The sequence below is a fragment of the Ovis aries genome, chromosome 14 (genome assembly GCF_016772045.2).
Source record: "Ovis aries strain OAR_USU_Benz2616 breed Rambouillet chromosome 14, ARS-UI_Ramb_v3.0, whole genome shotgun sequence".
NCBI classification, from domain to species: Eukaryota; Metazoa; Chordata; class Mammalia; order Artiodactyla; family Bovidae; genus Ovis; species Ovis aries.
This window is the reverse complement of record NC_056067.1, coordinates 65427657-65446769: the sequence shown is the minus strand read 5'-3', so window position 1 is coordinate 65446769 and position 19113 is coordinate 65427657. Positions and strand designations below refer to the sequence as shown.

The following is a 19113-nucleotide window of genomic DNA, read 5'->3' as shown; positions in this document are numbered from 1 at the left end:
GGTGAGTCATTCTTGGCCCATGGTTCTTAATTGAGTAGGGGATTGTGTGAAACACGTCCATTTTGGGAACCCGGTAGGATAAGGTAAGGGTTTCAAGAACTAGCATGTTCGTATGCTTCAATGTGGCACTGGACTGGGGATGTTCTTGAAACCGTAAGTGTACTTTATGTTTTTTGGGACCTGAGACCAGGTAGGCAGAAATCAGCCATGGAATGGCAAATGAGGAGCTGGACCTTGTGAGGGCTGTGGGAGCCATAGAAGGTTAGAGCTGAGAGAGGTGCCCTAACTCAGCTCTTAATAGTGATTCCTAAAGCTCAGCTTTTCTGTTCACCTGTGTGAATCGAATCGCACAGAAAGAATTTTGGATGAAGTAGGAGGACACAGCATGTTCCCTCTAAACTGTGTGTCCCCACTTGGAGAAGATAGTTGAAATTTTTGTAGTAATTGTTCAAAGAGGGCATGATCAGCATCAAACATTCTTCTGAATGGTTGATGGTGAGGTAAGTAGGAGTCCGCATCATCAACCTTCAGGTCCAGCTGGTCTGGGGTCTACATGCTTGTGGGCAGCATACCTTCTTAATCATTAATTTCTCCCACCTGGAGGGGGTTTCAGTATCTACAAAATAGCTCAAAGATATTGTTATATGTATCCCTTGGTGGGGAAACTGGACCTTCCCCCAAGGCTGCTATTGACTGCTTGTTTCTCCCTGGTCTCACATCCCCTCCTTCCCTAATTAACAACTGCTTGGAATTGTTACCTGCCCCTTGGAGCTCAGGTAAGGTCGTGGAGGCTGAATGAAGGCTATTTCCTGTAACCAAAGAAATGAGGGACACTTAAAGGCTTTGTGCCCAGGAGCCCCACAGGGCCCTGCTTTTATCAACAGGCTCGCTCTGGTCACTGAACAGGTGAGGGATGAGGGCCAATTGTTTCCCTAGTGTTCAGTCAGCCATATTTTCCTCTGGTAAAATCCGGTGATGCATATTTACTTTCTTATGGATTTAATTTGCTGTATATTTTTTCACCTCTATTAATTAGGACTGTGGTCGTGGTGGTGGTTTAATCGCTAAGTCGTGTCCGACTCTTTGTGACCCAGTGAACTGTAGCCCACTAGGCTCCTCTGTCCGTGGGATTTCCCAGGCAAGAATACTGGAGTGGGTTGCCTTACCCTTCTCCAGGGGATCTTCCCGAACCAGAGACCAAACCCAGGTCTCCTTCATTGCAGGCAGTCTCTTTACTGACTGAGCCACCAGGAAATAGTTCTGTAATTATTTTCTGTGCTTGTTACATTTTTGTGTCAGATAGGCTCATCTCTTAAAATGAGTTGAGAAGCATTCCTTCCTCTTATTTTCTGAAAAGACGTGTTATTGTGGTATTATTTATCCTTTAAATGTTTTGTATAATTTGCCAGTGAAACTATTTAGGTCCTTAATATTTCTCAGTGGTGTATGATGATTTTTTAATAGTTTTTGAACAAATTTTTATTCAGTTTACTTCTAAATACATCATATTTTGATGTTATTATAAAAGATATCAATTTTTTTTCAATTTCCAAACAGTGATTGCTAGTATCAGAAACAAGTCATTTTTGTATATTGGCCTTTTATCCTGTGACCTCAGTAAATTCAATCATTCTCAGTCATTCGATCTAGTAGCTTTCTAGTGAATGAGTTGTAATTTTCAACATAATCACGTCTTACTTGAATAGAAGTTTTGGCTCTACCTTTACAATCTTTTTTAAAAAATATTTTTTATTTGGCTCCGCCCATTCTTAGTTGCAGCATGTGAACTATTAGTTGTGGCATGTAGGATCTAGTTCTCTGACCAGGGATTGAACCCTGGCCCCCTGCTTTGGGAGCAGAGTCTTAGCCACTGGACCACAAAGGAAGTCCCTACCTTTACAATCTTTAGACCTTTTTTTTTCCCCCTTCATGTTACAAACACAGTTCTTTAGTACCAATACAATGTTAAATAAAGTGATGAGCATAGACACATTTGCATTATTCCCAATACCAGGGCAAAAGCATTAGGCTTTCAACATCAAATGTGTTATCAGGAAGTTCCCATCTAATCCTAATTTGCTGAGAATTTCTGTCATTCACTGGTTTTGATTCTGAGCAATGCTCCCACTACACCTTTGAGATTATTGTTTTTTAGTCTATTAAGACAGATAACAGGTTCAATTGTTGAATCATCTTTGCATTCTTGATAAACAGCACTAGGTTATGATTTATGTGTTCACATATGTATATGGCTGGATTCAGTTTGCTATATGTTCATGTGGGTGCTAGTCCCTTTTTTTTTTTTTTAACTTTTTATTTTATATTGAAGTATTAGTTGATTGTTGAAGTATTGGCTTCCCAGGTGGCGCTAATGGTAAAGAACCTGCCTGCCAATGCAGGAGACATAAGAGAAATGGGTTCAATCTCTGAGTCAAGAAGATCCCCTGAAGGAGGAAATGGCAACCCACTCTAGCATCTTTGCCTGGAGAATGTTGTGGACAGAGAAGCCTAGAGAGCTACAGTCCATGGGATAGTACTGAGTCAGACACAACTGAAGCTACTTAGCACACACATTAGCTGCTCAACAGTTGTAACAGTCACTTAACTATTAATAGTTGAGAAGTGTTTGAATCTTCTTTTAGAAGAATTTCTATACAATTGGTACTGTTTCATCTTTAAGAAAACAAGAATATCAGTCCCACAACCACAAATGTGCTCCACTGGGAGAAGGGAATGGCAAACCACTTCAGTATTCTTGCCTTGAGAACCCCATGAACAGTATGAAAAGGTAAAAAGACAGGACACTGAAAGATGAACTCCCCAAGTTGGTAGGTGCCAGTTATGCTACTGGAGATCAGTGGAGAAATAACTCCAGAAAGAACGAAGGGATGGAGCCAAAGCAAAAACAACAACCAGTGGTGGATGTGGCTGGTGATAGAAGCAAAGTCCACTGCTATAAAGAGCAATATTGCATAGGAACCTCAAATGTGAGGTCCATGAATCAAGGCAAATTGGAAGTGGTCAAACAGGAGATGGCAAGAGTGAACATCGACATTCTAGGAATCAGCAAACTAAAATGGACTAGAATGGGTGAGTTTAACTCAGCTGACCATCATATATGCTATGGTGGGCAAGAATCCCTTAGAAGAAATGGAGTAGCCATCATAGTCAATAAGAGTCTGAAATGCAGTACTTGGATGCAATCTCAAAAACAACAAAATGATCTCTGTTTTCATTTCCAAGGCAAACCACTCAATAGCACAGTAATCCAAGTCTATGCCCCAACCAGTAATGCTGAAGAAGCTGAAGTTGACAGGTTATATGAAGACCTACAAGACCTTTTAGAACTAACATCCAAAAAAGATGTCCTTTTCATTATAGGGGACTGAAATGCAAAAGTAGGAAGGCAAGAAACACCTGGAGTAACAGGCAAATTTAGCCTTGGAGTACAGAATGAGGCAGAGCAAAGGCTAATAGAGTTTTGCCAAGAGAATGCACAGGTCATAGCAAACACCCTCTTCCAATAACACAGGAGAAGACTCTATACATGGACATAATCAGATGGTCAATAGTGTAATCAGATTGATTATATTCTCTGCAGCCAAAGATGGAGAAACTCTATACAATCAGCAAAAACAAGACTGGAAGCTGACTGTGGATCAGATCAAGAACTCCTTATTGCCAAATTCAGACTTAAATTGAAGAAAGTAGGGAAAACCACGAGGTCATTCAGGTATGACCTAAATTAAATCCCTTAGGATTATACAGTGGAAGTGACAAATAGATTCAAGGGATTAGATCTGATAGAGTGCATGAAGAGCTATGGACAGAAGTTCGTGACATTGTACAGGAGACAGGAATCAAGAACATCCCCAAGAAAAAGAAATGCAAAAACAGCAAAATTATTGTCTGAGGATGCCTTACAAATAGCTGTGAAAAGAAGAGAAGCGAAAAGCAAAGTAGAAAAGGAAAGATATACCCATTTGAATGCAGAATTCCAGAGAATAGCAAGGAGACATAAAGTCTTCTTCAGTGATGAGTGTAAAGAAATAGAGGAAAACAGTAGAATGGGAAAGACTAGAGATCTCTTCAAGAAAATTAGAGATACCAAGGGAACATTTCATGCAAAGATGGGCTCAATAAAAGACAGAAATTGTTTAGACAGAAGATATTAACAGAAACAGAAGATATTAAGAAAGAGGTGGCAAGAATACACAGAAGAACTATACAAAAAGATCTTCACAACCCAGATAATCACGATGGTATGATCACTCACCTAGAGCCAGACATCCTGGAAAGTGAAGTCAAATGGGCCTTAAAAAGCATCACTACAAACAAAGCTAGTGGAGGTGATGGAATTCCAGTTGAGGTATTTCAAATCCTAAAAGATGATGCTGTGAAAGTGCTGCACTCAATATGCCAGCAAATTTGGAAAACTCAGCAGTGGCCACAGGACTGGAAAAGGTCAGTTTTGATTCCAATCCCAAAGAAAGGCAATGCCAAAGAATGCTCAAACTACCGCAGAATTGCACTCTTCTCACACACTAGTAAAGTAATGCTCAAAATTCTCCAAGCCAGGCTTCAACAGTATATGAACTGTGAACTTCTAGATGTTGAAGCTGGATTTAGAAAAGGCAGAGGAACCAGTGATCAAATTGCCAACATTTGTTGGATCATTGAAAAAGCAAGAGAGTTCCAGAAAAACATCTACTTCTTTATTGCTTACGCCAAAGCCTTTGACTGTGTGGGCCACAATAAACTCTGGGAAATTCTTAAAGAGATGGGATTACCAGAGCACCTGACCTGCCTCTTGAGAAATCTGTATGCAGGTCAGGAAGCAACAGTTAGAACTGGACATGGAACAACAGACTGGTTCCAAATAGGAAAAGGAGTGTCAAGGCTGTATATTGTCACCCTGCTTATTTAACATATGCAGAGTACATCATGAGAAACGCTGGGCTGGGTGAAGCACAAGCTGGAATCATGATTGCTGGGAGAAATATCAATAACCTCAGATATGCAGATGACACCACCCTTATGGCAGAAAGCGAAGAAGATCTAAAGAGCCTCTTGAAAGAGGAGAGTGAAGAAGTTGGCTTAAAACTCAACATTCAGAAAACTAAGATCATGGCATCTAGTCCCAGCACTTCATGGCAAATAGATGGGGAAACAGTGGAAACAAACTTTATTGTTTTGGGCTCCAAAACCACTGCAGATGGTGACTGCAGCCTTGAAATTAAAAGACGTTTGCTCTTTGGAAGTGAAAGGTTGTTGCTGAATGAAAAGACGCTGGGATTATTGGCCTCTGTGGGAGAAGAATTCAATCCGGGGCCAGAGATGAGGCTTGATCTCTCAGAGCTTTTGTGTAATAAAGATTTATTAAAGTATAAAGGAGATAGAGAAAGCTTCAGACACATAGGCATCAGAAGGGGGCAGAAAGAGTGCCCCCCTGCTAGTCTTCAGCTAGATGTTATATAGTCACTAGCAGTCTGTTCATGAAAGAAAGGAATGTCTTAAAACTCAGAATGGCTCCAGGCCCCTCACCCATAAGATGCATTTTGGGATAATGTTGGCACCAGATGATTCATCTCAGGCCATAAAACGATTGACTTGAATCTTGTAGAAGGGCAGATTACCATACAAATAGTTTCATTTACATAGATTAGGGGAACAATATCTGAGTATAATATACTGGCTTGTCAAGTAGATTCTGAGCCATTAGGCGCAACCACTTGAAGGCAGAGTCTGGGGTAAATGCATAGAATATTAACATAGCTTAAGACAAACATTTCCATAAGAAAAATGCATTGGTTAACTTGAGGTTTGAGAATAGTTAACTTCAGGTGAAACCTGTCATTTTGGCAACACAGTATTTTAAGAGAAACCTCCTTTTAAATTTGTATAGAGAAGGAAAAAAATATCGCTAGTTTGTTTCCTCCTGCCGCTTAAGACAGATAAAAATGTCTGACACTTGCAGCCTATTTCCTCCATTTGGAGACCCCTGACCTTCCTGCCTGTTACCCTCTCAGAAGGAAAGTTATGACCAACCTGGTAGTTCAGAGGCTAAAGCGTCTGCCTGCAATGCAGGAGACCTGGGTTCGATCCTTGGGTCAGGAAGATTCCCCTGGAGAAGGAAATGGCAACCCACTCCAGTATTCTTGCCTGGAGAAGCCTGGTGGGCTACAGTCCACGGGGTTGCAGAGTCGGACATGACTGAGCAACTTGACTTTCACTTTCAGACAGCATATAAAGAGCAGAGACATTACTTTGCCAACAAAGGTCCATCAAGTTAAAGCTATGGTTTTTCCAGTAGTTATGTATGGATGTGAGAATTGGACTATAAAGAAAGCTGAGCGCTTAAGAATTGATGCTTTTGAACTGTGGTGTTGGAGAAGACTTTTGAGTCTCTTGGACTGCAAGGAGATCCAACCAGTTCATCCTAAAGGAAATCAGTCCTGAATATTCACTGGAAGGACTAATGCTGAAGCTGAAACTCCAATACTTTGGCCACCTGATGTAAAGAATTGACTCATTGGAAAAGACCCTGATGCTGGGAATGATTGAGGGCAGGAGGAGAAGGGGACGACAGAGGATGAGATGGCTGGATGGCATCACTGACTCAATGGACATGATGTTGAGTAAACTCCAGGAGCTGGTGATGGACAGGGAGGCCTGGTGTGCTGCAGTCCATGGGGTCACAAAGAGTCAAACATGACTGAGTGACTGAACTGAACTTAACTGAACCACAAATAACTGAAATTGTCCAACAACTCAAATGAGCAGAAAACAGAATTTTCTTTAAACACTCCAGGAACCCCCCCCCCCCACACACACACACACACACACAACCTTGGCAACAACTTGAGTTTAGCCCAGTCGGACCCATCCATGTCTTACTGGACATACGATCTACAGAACCATAATATAATAAATTGGTGTTGTTTAAGCCATTGGTTCGGAGAAGACAATGGCAAGCCACTACAGTACTCTTGCCTGGAAAATCCCATGGACAGAGGAGCCTAGTAGGCTGCAGTCCCTGGGGTCGCTAGGAGTCGGACACGACTGAGCGACTTCACTTTCACTTTTCACTTTCATGCATTGGAGAAGGAAATGGCAACCCACTCCAATGTTCTTGCCTGGAGAATCCCAGGGACGGGGGAGCCTGGTGGCCTGCCGTCTCTGGGGTCGCACAGAGTCGGACACGGCTGAAGCGCCTTAGCAGCAGCAGCAGCAAGCCATTGGTTTGTGGTTATCTGTCAGTACAGTAATAGAAAGCTGCCGCATCATTATTCTTTGATTACTTCTTTACTTTTCTTTTGGCTGTGCTGCACAGCACGTAGGAGTCCTAGTTCCCCAAGCAAGGATCAAACCCTGTCGCATGCATTGGGAGTGCAGAGTCTTAGCCACTGTGAAGGAGTCTTTGGGGCCTAGAAAAGAAAACAGTAGTCTCAAAGGCCCTTGCTGAACCATCTAACTTCGGAGAAAACAAAACTGAACTTTAGGTCCCACCCTGATGCTCCAGGCTGGTTGCATCTATCTGGGTCTTATCACCCCCTGTCCAGAAACCTTCCTCCCCCTACACCTGCCCAGAAGACTTATCACCCCCTGCCCAACTACAAATACCATCTCAGCTAAAGCATACCCCAAACATCCCGCCTGATTAACGTTTCCCTTATCGCTTCCACAAACCTCCCTATAAATATGGAGCCTCCCTGATCCCTCTCAGCGCTCAGCTGGTCGTTAGGCCAACTGTCACCCCTCCTTGCCTGAATAAAGGGAACCTACTTTCGTTGAGGTCGTCTTTCTTTTTTTTGCCTCTGCTCGAACTATACCTTACACACTGGACACAAGGGAAGTCCCAAGTACTTCTTTATTTTCTAAGGCAAGGATATTTCCTTGGCTTATGTTAAACTTTTCCAGCTCTAACCTAGAAGTAGCCTCTTATCTAAGGAGTTCTGATTCTTTTTACTGAAATACTATATTCATAAGCCAATAATTGGACATTAAATATGTTCACAGCTGCTGGACTATGTCTGCATTCTAGGCTGTCACTGAATAGATAGAGGGTATGTTCATATGTAAACATTTCTACATACACTGAACTTCTTTGTCTGTATTTAAACTAACAAAGATTTCACAAAATTAGATATTTAAAAGGGCTCTTAGGGTTCCAATAGCATACCCAAGAAAGGTGTTTTTTGTTTTTTTTTTTTACAGGCAGTGATAAAGTACCATAAGAGAAAAAGAGCAAAATACGAAAAGTACAGCCAATAAAAGAACAAATGGATAAGTTGTATTTCATGAAAGTTAAGAAATTCTACTCTAGGGAAGATACTGTTAAGGAAACCAAAGCCACAGACTTAGAGGAAACATTGGTAAACTATATATCAAATGAGTCATTTGCATCCAGAATATATTAAGAAATTGCAAGACAGTTCTTTTAATAGTAGGCAAAAAACTCTGATCAGATAATTCACTAAAGAAATGATGGCAAATACACAGGGAGAAATACTGAACACCAAGTCACTAGGGAAATGCAAATTTAAATCACAGTGAAATACTTCTAGACATTCCCTAGAATTGCTAAAAATATATGGCCAATATTTTACATACAAAACTCAGCAAAGATATGAAGAAACTGGAAAACACACACACTCCAGGAAATGTGAAATGGTATAACCATTTAGAATACAAGGTGGCAAATTCTTAAAAAAATTAAATATTTGCATCAGTTTCCAGCATGACAGTGTGAGGAGCTTTGCAGGCCTGCTTCCCAGGGAAATGGGTGAAAATTATAAAGACATCATTTAAAGCCGCTGCAAGTGATCCGAAGGATATACAGCAAATGAAGAAACATTTACTTAAGAAAATCTAACACTCAGGTAGAAAAGCAAGGGTCCATCACATTTGAACCTTGCAAGACTTTTCTCCACTGTGAACTTTCTGGTGCTGTACAAGGTTGAAACGCTGGCTAAATGATTTCCCACAACTGCTGCACTCATAAGGCATTTCTCCAGTGTGAATCCTCCGATGCTTAACAAGGCTGGAGCTGTGGCGGAAAAATTTCCCACATTCTCTGCACCCATAAGGTCTTGCTCCAGTGTGAACTCTCTGGTGTTTAACAAGGCTAGAATTCTCACTAAAGAATCTTCCACATTCATTGCACTTAAAAGGCTTTTCTCCAGTGTGAACTTTTCGGTGTTGCACAAGGCTAGAGCTTTGGCTAAAAAATTTCCCACATTCGCTGCATTCATAAGGCCTTTCTCCAGTGTGAACTCTCCAGTGATTAATAAGGCTTGACTTGTGGCTATAGAATTTCCCACATTCACTGCACTTATAGGGTCTTTCTCCAGTGTGAACTCTCTGATGCTTCATGAGACTTGAGTTAAAGCTAAAGAACTTCCCACATTCACTGCACTCATAAGGCCTTACTCCAGTGTGGATTCTGTGATGCTGAACAAGTGTGGAATTGTGCCTGAAAGCTTTTCCACATTCGCTGCATTTAAAAGGCTTTTCTCCAGTGTGGACTCTCCGGTGTTGAATGAGGTCAGCATTGCGGCTAAAGGATTTTCCACATTCACTACACCCGTAAGGCCTTTCACCAGTGTGAACTATTTGGTGTATAAAAAGGTTGGATTTATGGCTGAATAATTTCCCACATTCACTGCATTCATAAGGCTTTTCTCCCGTGTGTAGTCTCTGGTGCTGAACAAGTAAGTATTTCTGACCAAAGGCTTTCCCACACTCACTACACCTGTAATGCCTTTTCCCAGGGGGAACGCCCTCCCCACTTTTCGTGCTCCTACATGGCTCGCCTCCACTAGGAGCCGCCTGAGGTTTGGGAAGACCAGAGCTTCCTGGGAAGACCTTCCCATTCTCCTCATGCTCTTCTCTTGTTGAGGGTTTCTCTCCAGAGTTTAGGCTCTGGTGTTGGTGAAGGTTTGCTCTGTCCACTTCTACACAACCACTCTGCTCAGAAGGTGCCTCGTCAGCCTCTGCTCCACACCAACAACCTGCAAGTGCAGAAAGGCTGATGAAGTGTCTGTGAGTGTGCAGACTTTGGCAGGACAGCACAGCACCCTCACACGTGTCTGACACAGGCAGTAAGGGGTTCCTGGGACCCTTCTTAGTTGTCACCTTTGTTGCAACGTGCCTTCAGTGGCAAAACCCAAGTCTCCCAGTGACCTTTAGCATCACCACAACTTAGGCGGCAAGTGTCACCCATCACAGTGAGCATTGCTAAGGATGTTGAGATACCACAGCATCAGCTGTACTGTAACCTGTGAAGCTCCCTATTTCCGGCTGTGTCAGCATCCCAACACACAGGCTGGAGCACCCTGCCCAGGTGCACTGGTGTAAGGAGGCTGGTCCTCTGCACAAGCAGCCCTTCTTGTCCTCCCCTGAGTGTGACCTAATTATGTTCAAATGCACCCATAAAATGCCATTGTGCCTTTTCTTGTACTTTCCCCACCAACAAAGGCACCTGCTAACAGGTCCTCACCCTCTGCTTCTCCCTGCTTGTTGGAGCCCACTCCGTCCAGTGTGACCCCCGCTTCCCCTCTCGACAGGTAGGGACTACCTCTTTGGACCTGTGAGCACAATCAACTGTTTGTTTGTTTTTTCTTAGGCTCTCCTGTGTTTCCTCTCATGGCACAGCTGACTAGCCAGGTCATAAAACAGTAGAAAATGAGGCCACTGTCAGTGAGCACTGCAGAGTGGAAGAGGGTAGGTGACAGCCCTGGCAGCTGAGGGAAAAAGATGGAAATCAGCCTTGGCCCCTTGTCTGATACCAAAGCATAAGGGCCTCCTGGGGAGACTCCTGGTGTGAACTCATCCCTCGGTTCACCCCCATGCTCCACCACCTCCCTCCAAGTACCTGCTGCTGTGGCTGTGGTTGAGACTCCCCCAGTAGGCACACAGGGCTCCCCACGCTGCTCCAGCTGAGTCATGTCATGGTTCCTGGACGATGTGAGTCCTACAGAAGGAACAAGGCAGGAGGGTCAAAGTGACCCACTCCTCAGTAGCCCACAGGAACTCAGGCTGAGTGTAATCAGCAAGAAGGTAGGAAAAAGATGCTGCAGAAACATCCCGGTCAAGCAGTGGCCAGGTCAGCGCCTCAGTTCCTGACACAGGCAGATCCTCTATCAGCCAAAAGAGGAGGGCCAAAGTGGGGGTGTTGGACTGCCATGGATCTCTTTGGCATCACCAGGCCAGGGAGAGTCCAGTAGCATAGGATCCATCTGATCGCAACACTTGGGATCCCCAAACCCATTCCTGCACAACCATGGAGCAGCTTGGGGACAGAAGTGGGTGGTGCACCCAGGCTTGGCTGTTATACCTACTCTAGGACCCAAGAAAGGATGCAGTGCCCACAGACCAGCTTTGGGAGGGATGGACCTGCCCTTGGAGAGGGGAGGAGCTATAGGGTGCAAGAACCTTACCGAGAGAGGCCATCAGTGAGAAGGTCTCCAGCATCACCCCATGGTACAAGAGCCTCTGGGCCTCATCAAGGAGCCCCCACTCCTCCCAGGAGAAGTAGACAGCCACGTCCTCAAAGGTCACTTGGCCCTGCCATGATGGGGATGGTTCAGTTTACATGCCTTCTTTCCTGGGATTCTAACCCTCCTCCCGAGCTCCCCACCTCAGTGGAGATACCAGACCCTGGTGCTGCTGATGCCCGCCCTCCTGGCCACCCCAGCGATCACCATGTTCTGTTCTCAGCAACAACAGGTGGGGGACAGGTGTCGTCTGAGCTCTGGTGCTGACCTACAGAGCCTCACCCTTCTGCAAGACAATTCACCCAAGATCCTTTAGACTGTGGTGAACCACCAAAATTCAGTCCCCTTCTCCTTTCACCCCAGTACAAGGGCCTGGGGCCACTGGCTGGCACTCTCTCCCAACATGCATATTCTTCACACCACACCTCCCTCATGGCCCTGACCCTACTTGGCCCTTACCCTGGCTTCATCCTCAGCATCTTGGAACCTGGAGTAGATCTCAGGTACACTCAGCCCTCTTCCATTCTGTGTTACAAAGCAGTCTCCTGACCCGTCTCAGCATCCTCTGACACTTGTTCAAAGCCCAGGTCTACCTGTCTCACATCATGCCCACCAACAGTCCCAGGGGACCCCGTGTGACTTTGTGTGGACTTCCAGGTCCTCGCAGCCATAAGAACAAGAGCCTGGGGAACCCACAGCTGGATGAATCAGCAGTAGCACCAGCTTTGCTCTCATCTCCCTGCCTGGTCTCCACCTACATCTCATGTCCACTCCCCATGGAAATCTGGCCTCCAGCCAGATCCTCCTGACCCCTACAATGCCTCCCCACCATGACCACTACACTCCCCTCATGTGTGTCTATGAAACCCAGCACCCCATCCAGCAAGAGACCCAGTCATCAGCCCCACACGCCCCTCCCTTGTTACCTAATGCACTGCCACAGGACCTGAAGGTGCCCCCTGCCAAATCTGATCACAGCTCCATCCTGGCCCATGCACCATCCACACTGTGGGTGAATCCAATCTGAACCCTTCACCTGAACTCCAGCCTGTGTGTCCAGGTGCCCAGGGGAGGAATCCACTCGAGGATTTCTGGGTTCAACAGCCAGAACCTAACTCCCTATTCCCAGTGATAATTCCTCTTGCCACCGACTTGGACGTGGTGGTACTTCCCTCCTTCTGGCTAGTGAGGCCAAACATCTCAGAATCACCTGACGCCTCCTCTTTTCTCTCCCAACCTTCTACATCAGAGAGCCTGCTCAGACCTACTTGAAAGAACAAACTCACACTCCCAACATGTTGCCCACCTCCACTGCCACCACTCTGGCCCATCTACCACCACCCTCACCTGGGCTATTGTAGTAGCCTCCTCCCTGGGCACCCTACCACTCAACTGACTGCTTATTAAGCCTGGCTCTGATCAGTTCCTTCTTCTGCTCTAAACCTCCTGTGGCTCCCACCACCCTCTGCAGGCACACCTCTGCAGACCACCATTCCAGGTCTAACTTCTGCTGCTTGCTGTTTCCTCCACAAATGAGGGGGACCTAAGTTTGCTGGGCATTCCCAGCTCAACCTTACCTCTAATATTTTCCAACAATCACCGTGAATGGACTCTCTTCTAGGCTTCATGCCACTGGCTGCCAGAAATGGGAACCAAACCATATGATTCCTGGTCTGCACTCAGGGACCTGATCCTCGATGACCACCTTTCAGGGATCTTAGATGGCACGGTGAGGAGCATAGCAGGTAAAACAAGTCCCAGAATGCTACAATGCTGGAACCCAGGCAAGTGGGAGGTGAAAAGGGTAAGGATCCAGGACACCTATCATTTACCTCTTCATGGTCTGGAAGCCACTCCGCAGCCACAGCAACCTATGGAAAAGCCAGGCCATGAGAAGAAGGCAATAATATCGGGCCCCAACAGCTCAACCAAGGTACCTCAGTCCTCGGTGATGCATGCCTCTTAACAGCTGTGTAACCTTGGACAAATACTCGACCTCCCTGTGAAGTGTGGTGATCTGTCAAATGTGGATAATAATGATGTCCACCCAAGAGGACTATTGTTTGCTCATTTCTAAGCATCAAGTTCTAACTATCAACTCTCACTGTCCTCATAAGTGATGCTTCTGTCGTATTTCCTGGTTGGTATTAAAAATGTACTTTTTCAACATGCCTTTTAACTAATAGAATATTGAAGATGTTTGATTTAATCAAATGCTTATCAGGATATTGATATTTCAACTAATTATTATATGTTAGCTTGTTAAAGTTGCATTGTCTTAACTACCTATGTGTGCATGCATACACATACATATTTATGTGCATATGTATATATGTATTTTCACCAGTTAGTGTTAAATGAGTATTTATTCATAAACTCACAAGATAAGAAACTAGGGGATTAGGCTTGAGAAAACTGAGTAGCTACTAGTCCAACTGGCAACTGGCTGCCTGGTATACACCCTCCTGGAGGGAAGCCTGCTAGAGGCCTTTCCACTGGAGCAGCTACTCATGCCTCCTGTCCTAAAAGCTGGGGGAACTTAGGTATCGAAGGAGATGCCCTACTAGCCTACCTGAGTGTTCTTTTTCTCCACAAGGGGGGAAAGAGGGCCTGCTGAGCCTGGAGTGGCAAGTCTACACCACTGACCATCTCAGTCTCCAGCCCAGACCTGGGTCTGCTAACCATTCCTCCATACCAGCCAGAAACACTTTGGAGCACAGGAATCCACCCCTCTGGAGGCGGCCCACCCTCCAGGCTCATCTGAAATAAAAACCTGAACATTCTTCCTTCTAAATATAAGCCCCAGTCCATGCCACGGACCAGGCCACCCCCCACCATCCCTTGGATATCTCCAGCCCAGATCCCTCCCTGGAACCCTGGAATCCCTCAGGTGAGCGAGCAAGTTGCCCATGCAACACCTCCATTGTGGGAAACCTCAGGGTTACCACGTCCAAAATCCAACTCCCAATCTTTTCCCTGAAACCTGCTCCCTGCAAACCAAAAAACAGGTTCGTCCTTCCTTCCCTACATTTTCACAGCCACAGCCGGTGCGGCAGGAAATCCTGTCTGTCCCGCTTTTAAAGCCTGTGAGAGACCTGATCATTTCTCCCCACTCTGACCACCAGCGGCTACAGTCCAGAGCCCACCAGCACTCCACGGTATTTACTTCGTCACAGGTCTTCCAGTCTCCACTCACACTCTCATCACCCCTACCCCTGTCTCTTTTTCCCTGCGAAGACTTTGGACAATTTTGACACACAGATTGAGCCTCTCCTCTTCACAACCCTCCCTGGCCACTGGCGGACGCACAATGAAGGCCCAGCTGCTGCGGCTGCCTTGTCCCATGCGACTCATCCTCTCATGCGGTTGCGTGCAGACTCCAGACAAATCTCAAGTTTAACACTCTCCGTTCAGTTACTGTTTCAAGGCTTTGATCGTGCCGGTCCCGAAGCCTGTAACCCTCTCCCACGTCCCATCATACTGGCTGACAGAAATACGGCCTCTCACCCACGATCTCCTTACAGACCTGGACCCAGGGGCCTGAGCAGGGGACGATCAAGGGCGGGGGGTGGGGAGCCTTCATCGTCTAGCCGGGCGACGGCGGTGAGAGACCGGAGGACGAACATTTACCTCAGGCGGGACTTTGAGAGCGGCCGCTGCCATCGGACTCTGTGGGCGGAGCAGGGCCAGGAGCTGTGGACCAGGTCGGGCCCCACGCATCCCTGTCACGGAATCGGAATCGGGTGATTCCCGGACGCCGCTGCTGAACGTCAGACCCGCATTAGTGCCGAGAAGAGAACGTCAGCCTCCTCTCGCCCCTTCCCGCTCCCGTCACCCCAGTTCAACACCAGCTTTCCGGAGCCTCTCATCAAGCACACAGACCCTAGAGACCCCCAAAACGACCGCCCCAACCCCGAAGGCGGAAGTCCCGCCCAGCGGGTTCCACCGGGGAACTATCTGGGCTGTCGGCTGGGCACCGCCCCCGCAGGAAGCGGCGCCTGCTGGGTAATGTAGTCCACTCGCCGCCAAACCTGCAGGAAGTGGACCGGTAATAGGGCGGGGCTGGCGCAGCCGTTCGCTCGGGCCAGTTACCGCATAGCCCTTACCTCATAACCGTTACCGCGAGACAGCTGTGGGGACTGTTAGCTCCAAACCTAGGTAGGGCGGTTAGAGGGCCTGCTGGGCCAACCGGCCAGGTGCTGGTCCACTGGTGGAGAGTGTGGCAGAGGGTGGCTTTCTCCTGGGGACGCTCCAGGACTCATGGCCTTTTGGCTGCGGGTGAGCTGAGGGGCACTGTTGAGGGGAGGCAGGGGCCGTGTCCTGCGGAGCTCCAGAGCCCTTGCCACCGTGGCCCACTGGAGGGACCTAGGTCTTCAAGCAACGAGGAACCTCTCTGCCATCCCTGCCTCCGTGACCTGGTGGCAGCAGCAGTGTGCATGGGTTGCAGTCCGCAGGACCTGGGACGCATGTACACTCCACTCCCATTGGGGCATCTGAGGAGCCTGAGAGCTAGTTGGGTCCTGGGCACCTGGCTCCCTCAGTGATGATAGCTGTGCTGAGTCTGGGGACCTGACCTTGAGTGCACTGCCTGCTAAAACCTGCCTCTGTTGCCCAGCCTGGATGCTGGCAGGAGGACCCAGCGCCGCTCATCACCGAGGACCTAGACCTTGGAGGGTGAAAGTTGTGCCCTGGGCTCTTGCCCTTTCTTGTCCTAACAGAGAATTTATTCATCTGATGTAGGTTTATAGAAACATCATTTGACCATGACTTGATCTCAAGAACAAGTGATCTGAAACCAAAAGTTTGCAACAACTGTCAGGCTGGTTTATTTCTCTTCCTCAATTCTTGTCTCGTCACAACAAAAATTTGGACCAATGGACCAAAAGGTGTAGAACAGACAAGTTACAGCCTGGTTCAGGCTCAGAGAGATTTTTTATTAGTTTCACACTCCCAAAGGAGTCCTCCTCATCCTTCCAGTCCAGCCCTCTTGGCTTTCCCCTTTTATACTTCCAGTCTTCTCCTTTTTAGGCATCAGCTAACTATCAGATAACTAAAATGGACTGGAATGGACAAATTTAATTCAAATGACCATTATATCTACTGCTGTGGGCAAGAAGCCCTTAAAAGAAATGGAGCAGCCCTTATAGTCAACATAAGAGTCTGAAATGCAGCACTTGGGTGCAATCTCAAAAATGAAAGAATGATCTTAGTTCATTTTCAAGGCAAACCATTCAATATCACAGAATCCAAGTCTATTCCCCAACCACTAATGTCAAAGAAGCTGAAGGTGAATGGTTCTATGAAGGCCCATAACACCTAGAACTAACACCAGAAAAACATGTCCTTTTCATTATAGGGGGCTGGAATGCAAAAATAGGAAGTCAAGAGATACCTGGAGTAACAGGCAAATTTGGCCCTGGAGTACAAAATGAAACAGAGTAAAGGCTAACAGTTTTCCCAAGAGAAGGCATTGGTCATAGCAAATACCCTCTTCCAACAACACAAGAGACAACTCTACACATGGACATCACCAGACGGTCAGTACCAAAATCAGATTGATTATATTCTTTGCAGCCATAGATGGAGAAGCTCTATACAGTCAGCAAAAACAAGACTGGAAGCTGACTGTGGCTCAGATCAAGAATTCCTTATTGCCAAATTGAAACTTGAAGAAAGTATGGAAAATCACTAGGCCATTCAGGTATGACCTAGGTCAAATCCCTTACCATTATACAGTGGAAGTGACAAATAGATTCAAGGGATTAGATCTGATAGAGTGCCTGAAGAACTATGGACAGAGATTTGTAACATTGTACAGGAGGCAGTGATCAAAACCATCCCCAAGAAAAATAAATGAAAAAAGGCAAAATAATTGCCTGAGGAGGACTTACAAACAGCTGAAAAAAGAAGATAAGCTAAAGGCAAAGGAGAAAAGGAAAGATATACCCATTTGAATGCAGAGTTCCAAAGAATAGCAAGGAGAGATAAGAAAGACTTCATAAGTGAATAATGCAAAGAAATAGAGGAAAATAATAGAATGGGAAGACTAGAGAACTCTTCAAGAAAATTAGAACTACCAAGGCAACATTTTCATGCAAAGAAGAGCACAACGAACGAAATAAACAGTATGGACCTAACAGAAGTGGGAGACATTAAGGAGAGGTGGCAAGAATACGCAGAACTATACAAAATAAATAAATAAATAAAGGTCTCAAAGACCCAGGTAAGAGAAACCCAAGTAAGATGGTAGGTGTTGCAAGAGGGCATCAGAGGGCAGACACACTGAAACCATACTCACAGAAAACTAGTCAATATAATCATACGAGGACCGCAGCCTTGTCTAACTCAATGAAACTAAGCCATGCCTGTGGGGCAACCCAAGACAGGCGGGTCATGGTGGAGAGGTCTGACAGAGCATGTCCACTGGAGAAGGGAATGGCAAGCCACTTCAGTATTCTTGCCTTGAGAACCCCATGAACAGTATGAAAAGGCAAATGATAGGATACCAAAAGAGGAACTCCCCAGGTCATTAGGTGCCCAATATGCTACTGGAGCTCAGTGGAGAAATAATTCCAGAAAGAATGAAGGGATGGAGCCAAAGCAAAAACAATACCCAGCTGTGGATGTGACTGGTGATTGAAGCAACATCCGATGCTGTAAAGAGAAATATTGCATAGGAACCTGGAATGTCAGGTCCATGAATCAAGGCAAATTGGAAGTGGTCAAACAGGAGATGGCGAGAGTGAACGTCGACATTCTAGGAATCAGCGAACTAAAATGGACTGGAATGGGTGAATTTAACTCAGATGACCATTATATCTACTACTGCGGGCAGGAATCCCTCAGAAGAAATGGAGTAGCCATCATGGTCAACAAAAGAGTCCAAAATGCAGTACTTGGATGCAATCTCAAAAACAACAGAATGATCTCTGTTCGTTTCCAAGGCAAACCATTCAATATCACAGTTATCCAAGTCTATGCCCCAACGAGTAATGCTGAAGAAGCTGAAGTTGAACGGTTTCATGAAGATCTACAAGACCTTTTAGAACTAACACCCCCAAAAGATATCCTTTTCATTATAGGGGACTGAATGCAAAAGTAGGAAGTCAAGAAACACCTGGAGTAACAGGCAAATTTGGCCTTGGAATGCGGAATGAACCAGGGCAGAGACTAATTGAGTTTTGCCAAGAAAATGCACTGGTCGTAGCAAACAACCTCTTCCAACAACCCAAGACAAGACTCTACACATGGACATCACCAGATGGTCAACACCGAAATCAGATTGATTATATTCTATGCAGCCAAAGATGGAGAAGCTCTATACAGTCAACAAAAACAAGACCGGGAGCTGACTGTGGCTCAGATCATGAACTCCTTATTGCCAAATTCAGACTTAAATTGAAGAAAGTAGGGAAAACCACTAGACCATTCAGGTATGACCTAAATCAAATCCCTTATGATTATACAGTGGAAGTGAGAAATAGATTTAAGGCACTAGATCTGATAGAGTGCCTGATGAACTATGGACAGAGGTTCATGACATTGTACAGCAGACAGGGAGCAAGACCATCCCCATGGAAAAGACATGCAAAAAAGCAAAATGGCTGTCTGGGGA

At 45.8% G+C, this 19113-nt stretch overlaps 1 protein-coding gene across 4 annotated transcripts; it reads right to left on the bottom strand.

Moving 5' to 3' along the window:
* Window positions 1-8271: 8271 nt before the first annotated feature.
* Window positions 8272-15428, bottom strand: LOC101105270 (zinc finger protein 773). Of its 4 annotated transcripts, none has more exons than XM_004015444.4 (5): window positions 15129-15428; window positions 13331-13369; window positions 11442-11568; window positions 10877-10975; window positions 8272-10013 (listed from the first exon to the last, which is right to left on the bottom strand). In XM_004015444.4, exons 1-5 carry the CDS (start codon window positions 15216-15218, stop codon window positions 8902-8904), a joined length of 1467 nt encoding a protein of 488 aa, XP_004015493.2. In that variant the 5' UTR covers window positions 15219-15428; the 3' UTR covers window positions 8272-8901. The 4 variants fall into 4 exon arrangements, with proteins under 4 accessions (XP_004015493.2, XP_011950259.2, XP_042088508.1 ...); XM_012094869.3 differs by having other exon boundaries at window positions 13076-13369; window positions 15129-15213; XM_042232574.2 differs by lacking the exon at window positions 15129-15428 and adding an exon at window positions 13076-13134.
* Window positions 15429-19113: the final 3685 nt, after the last annotated feature.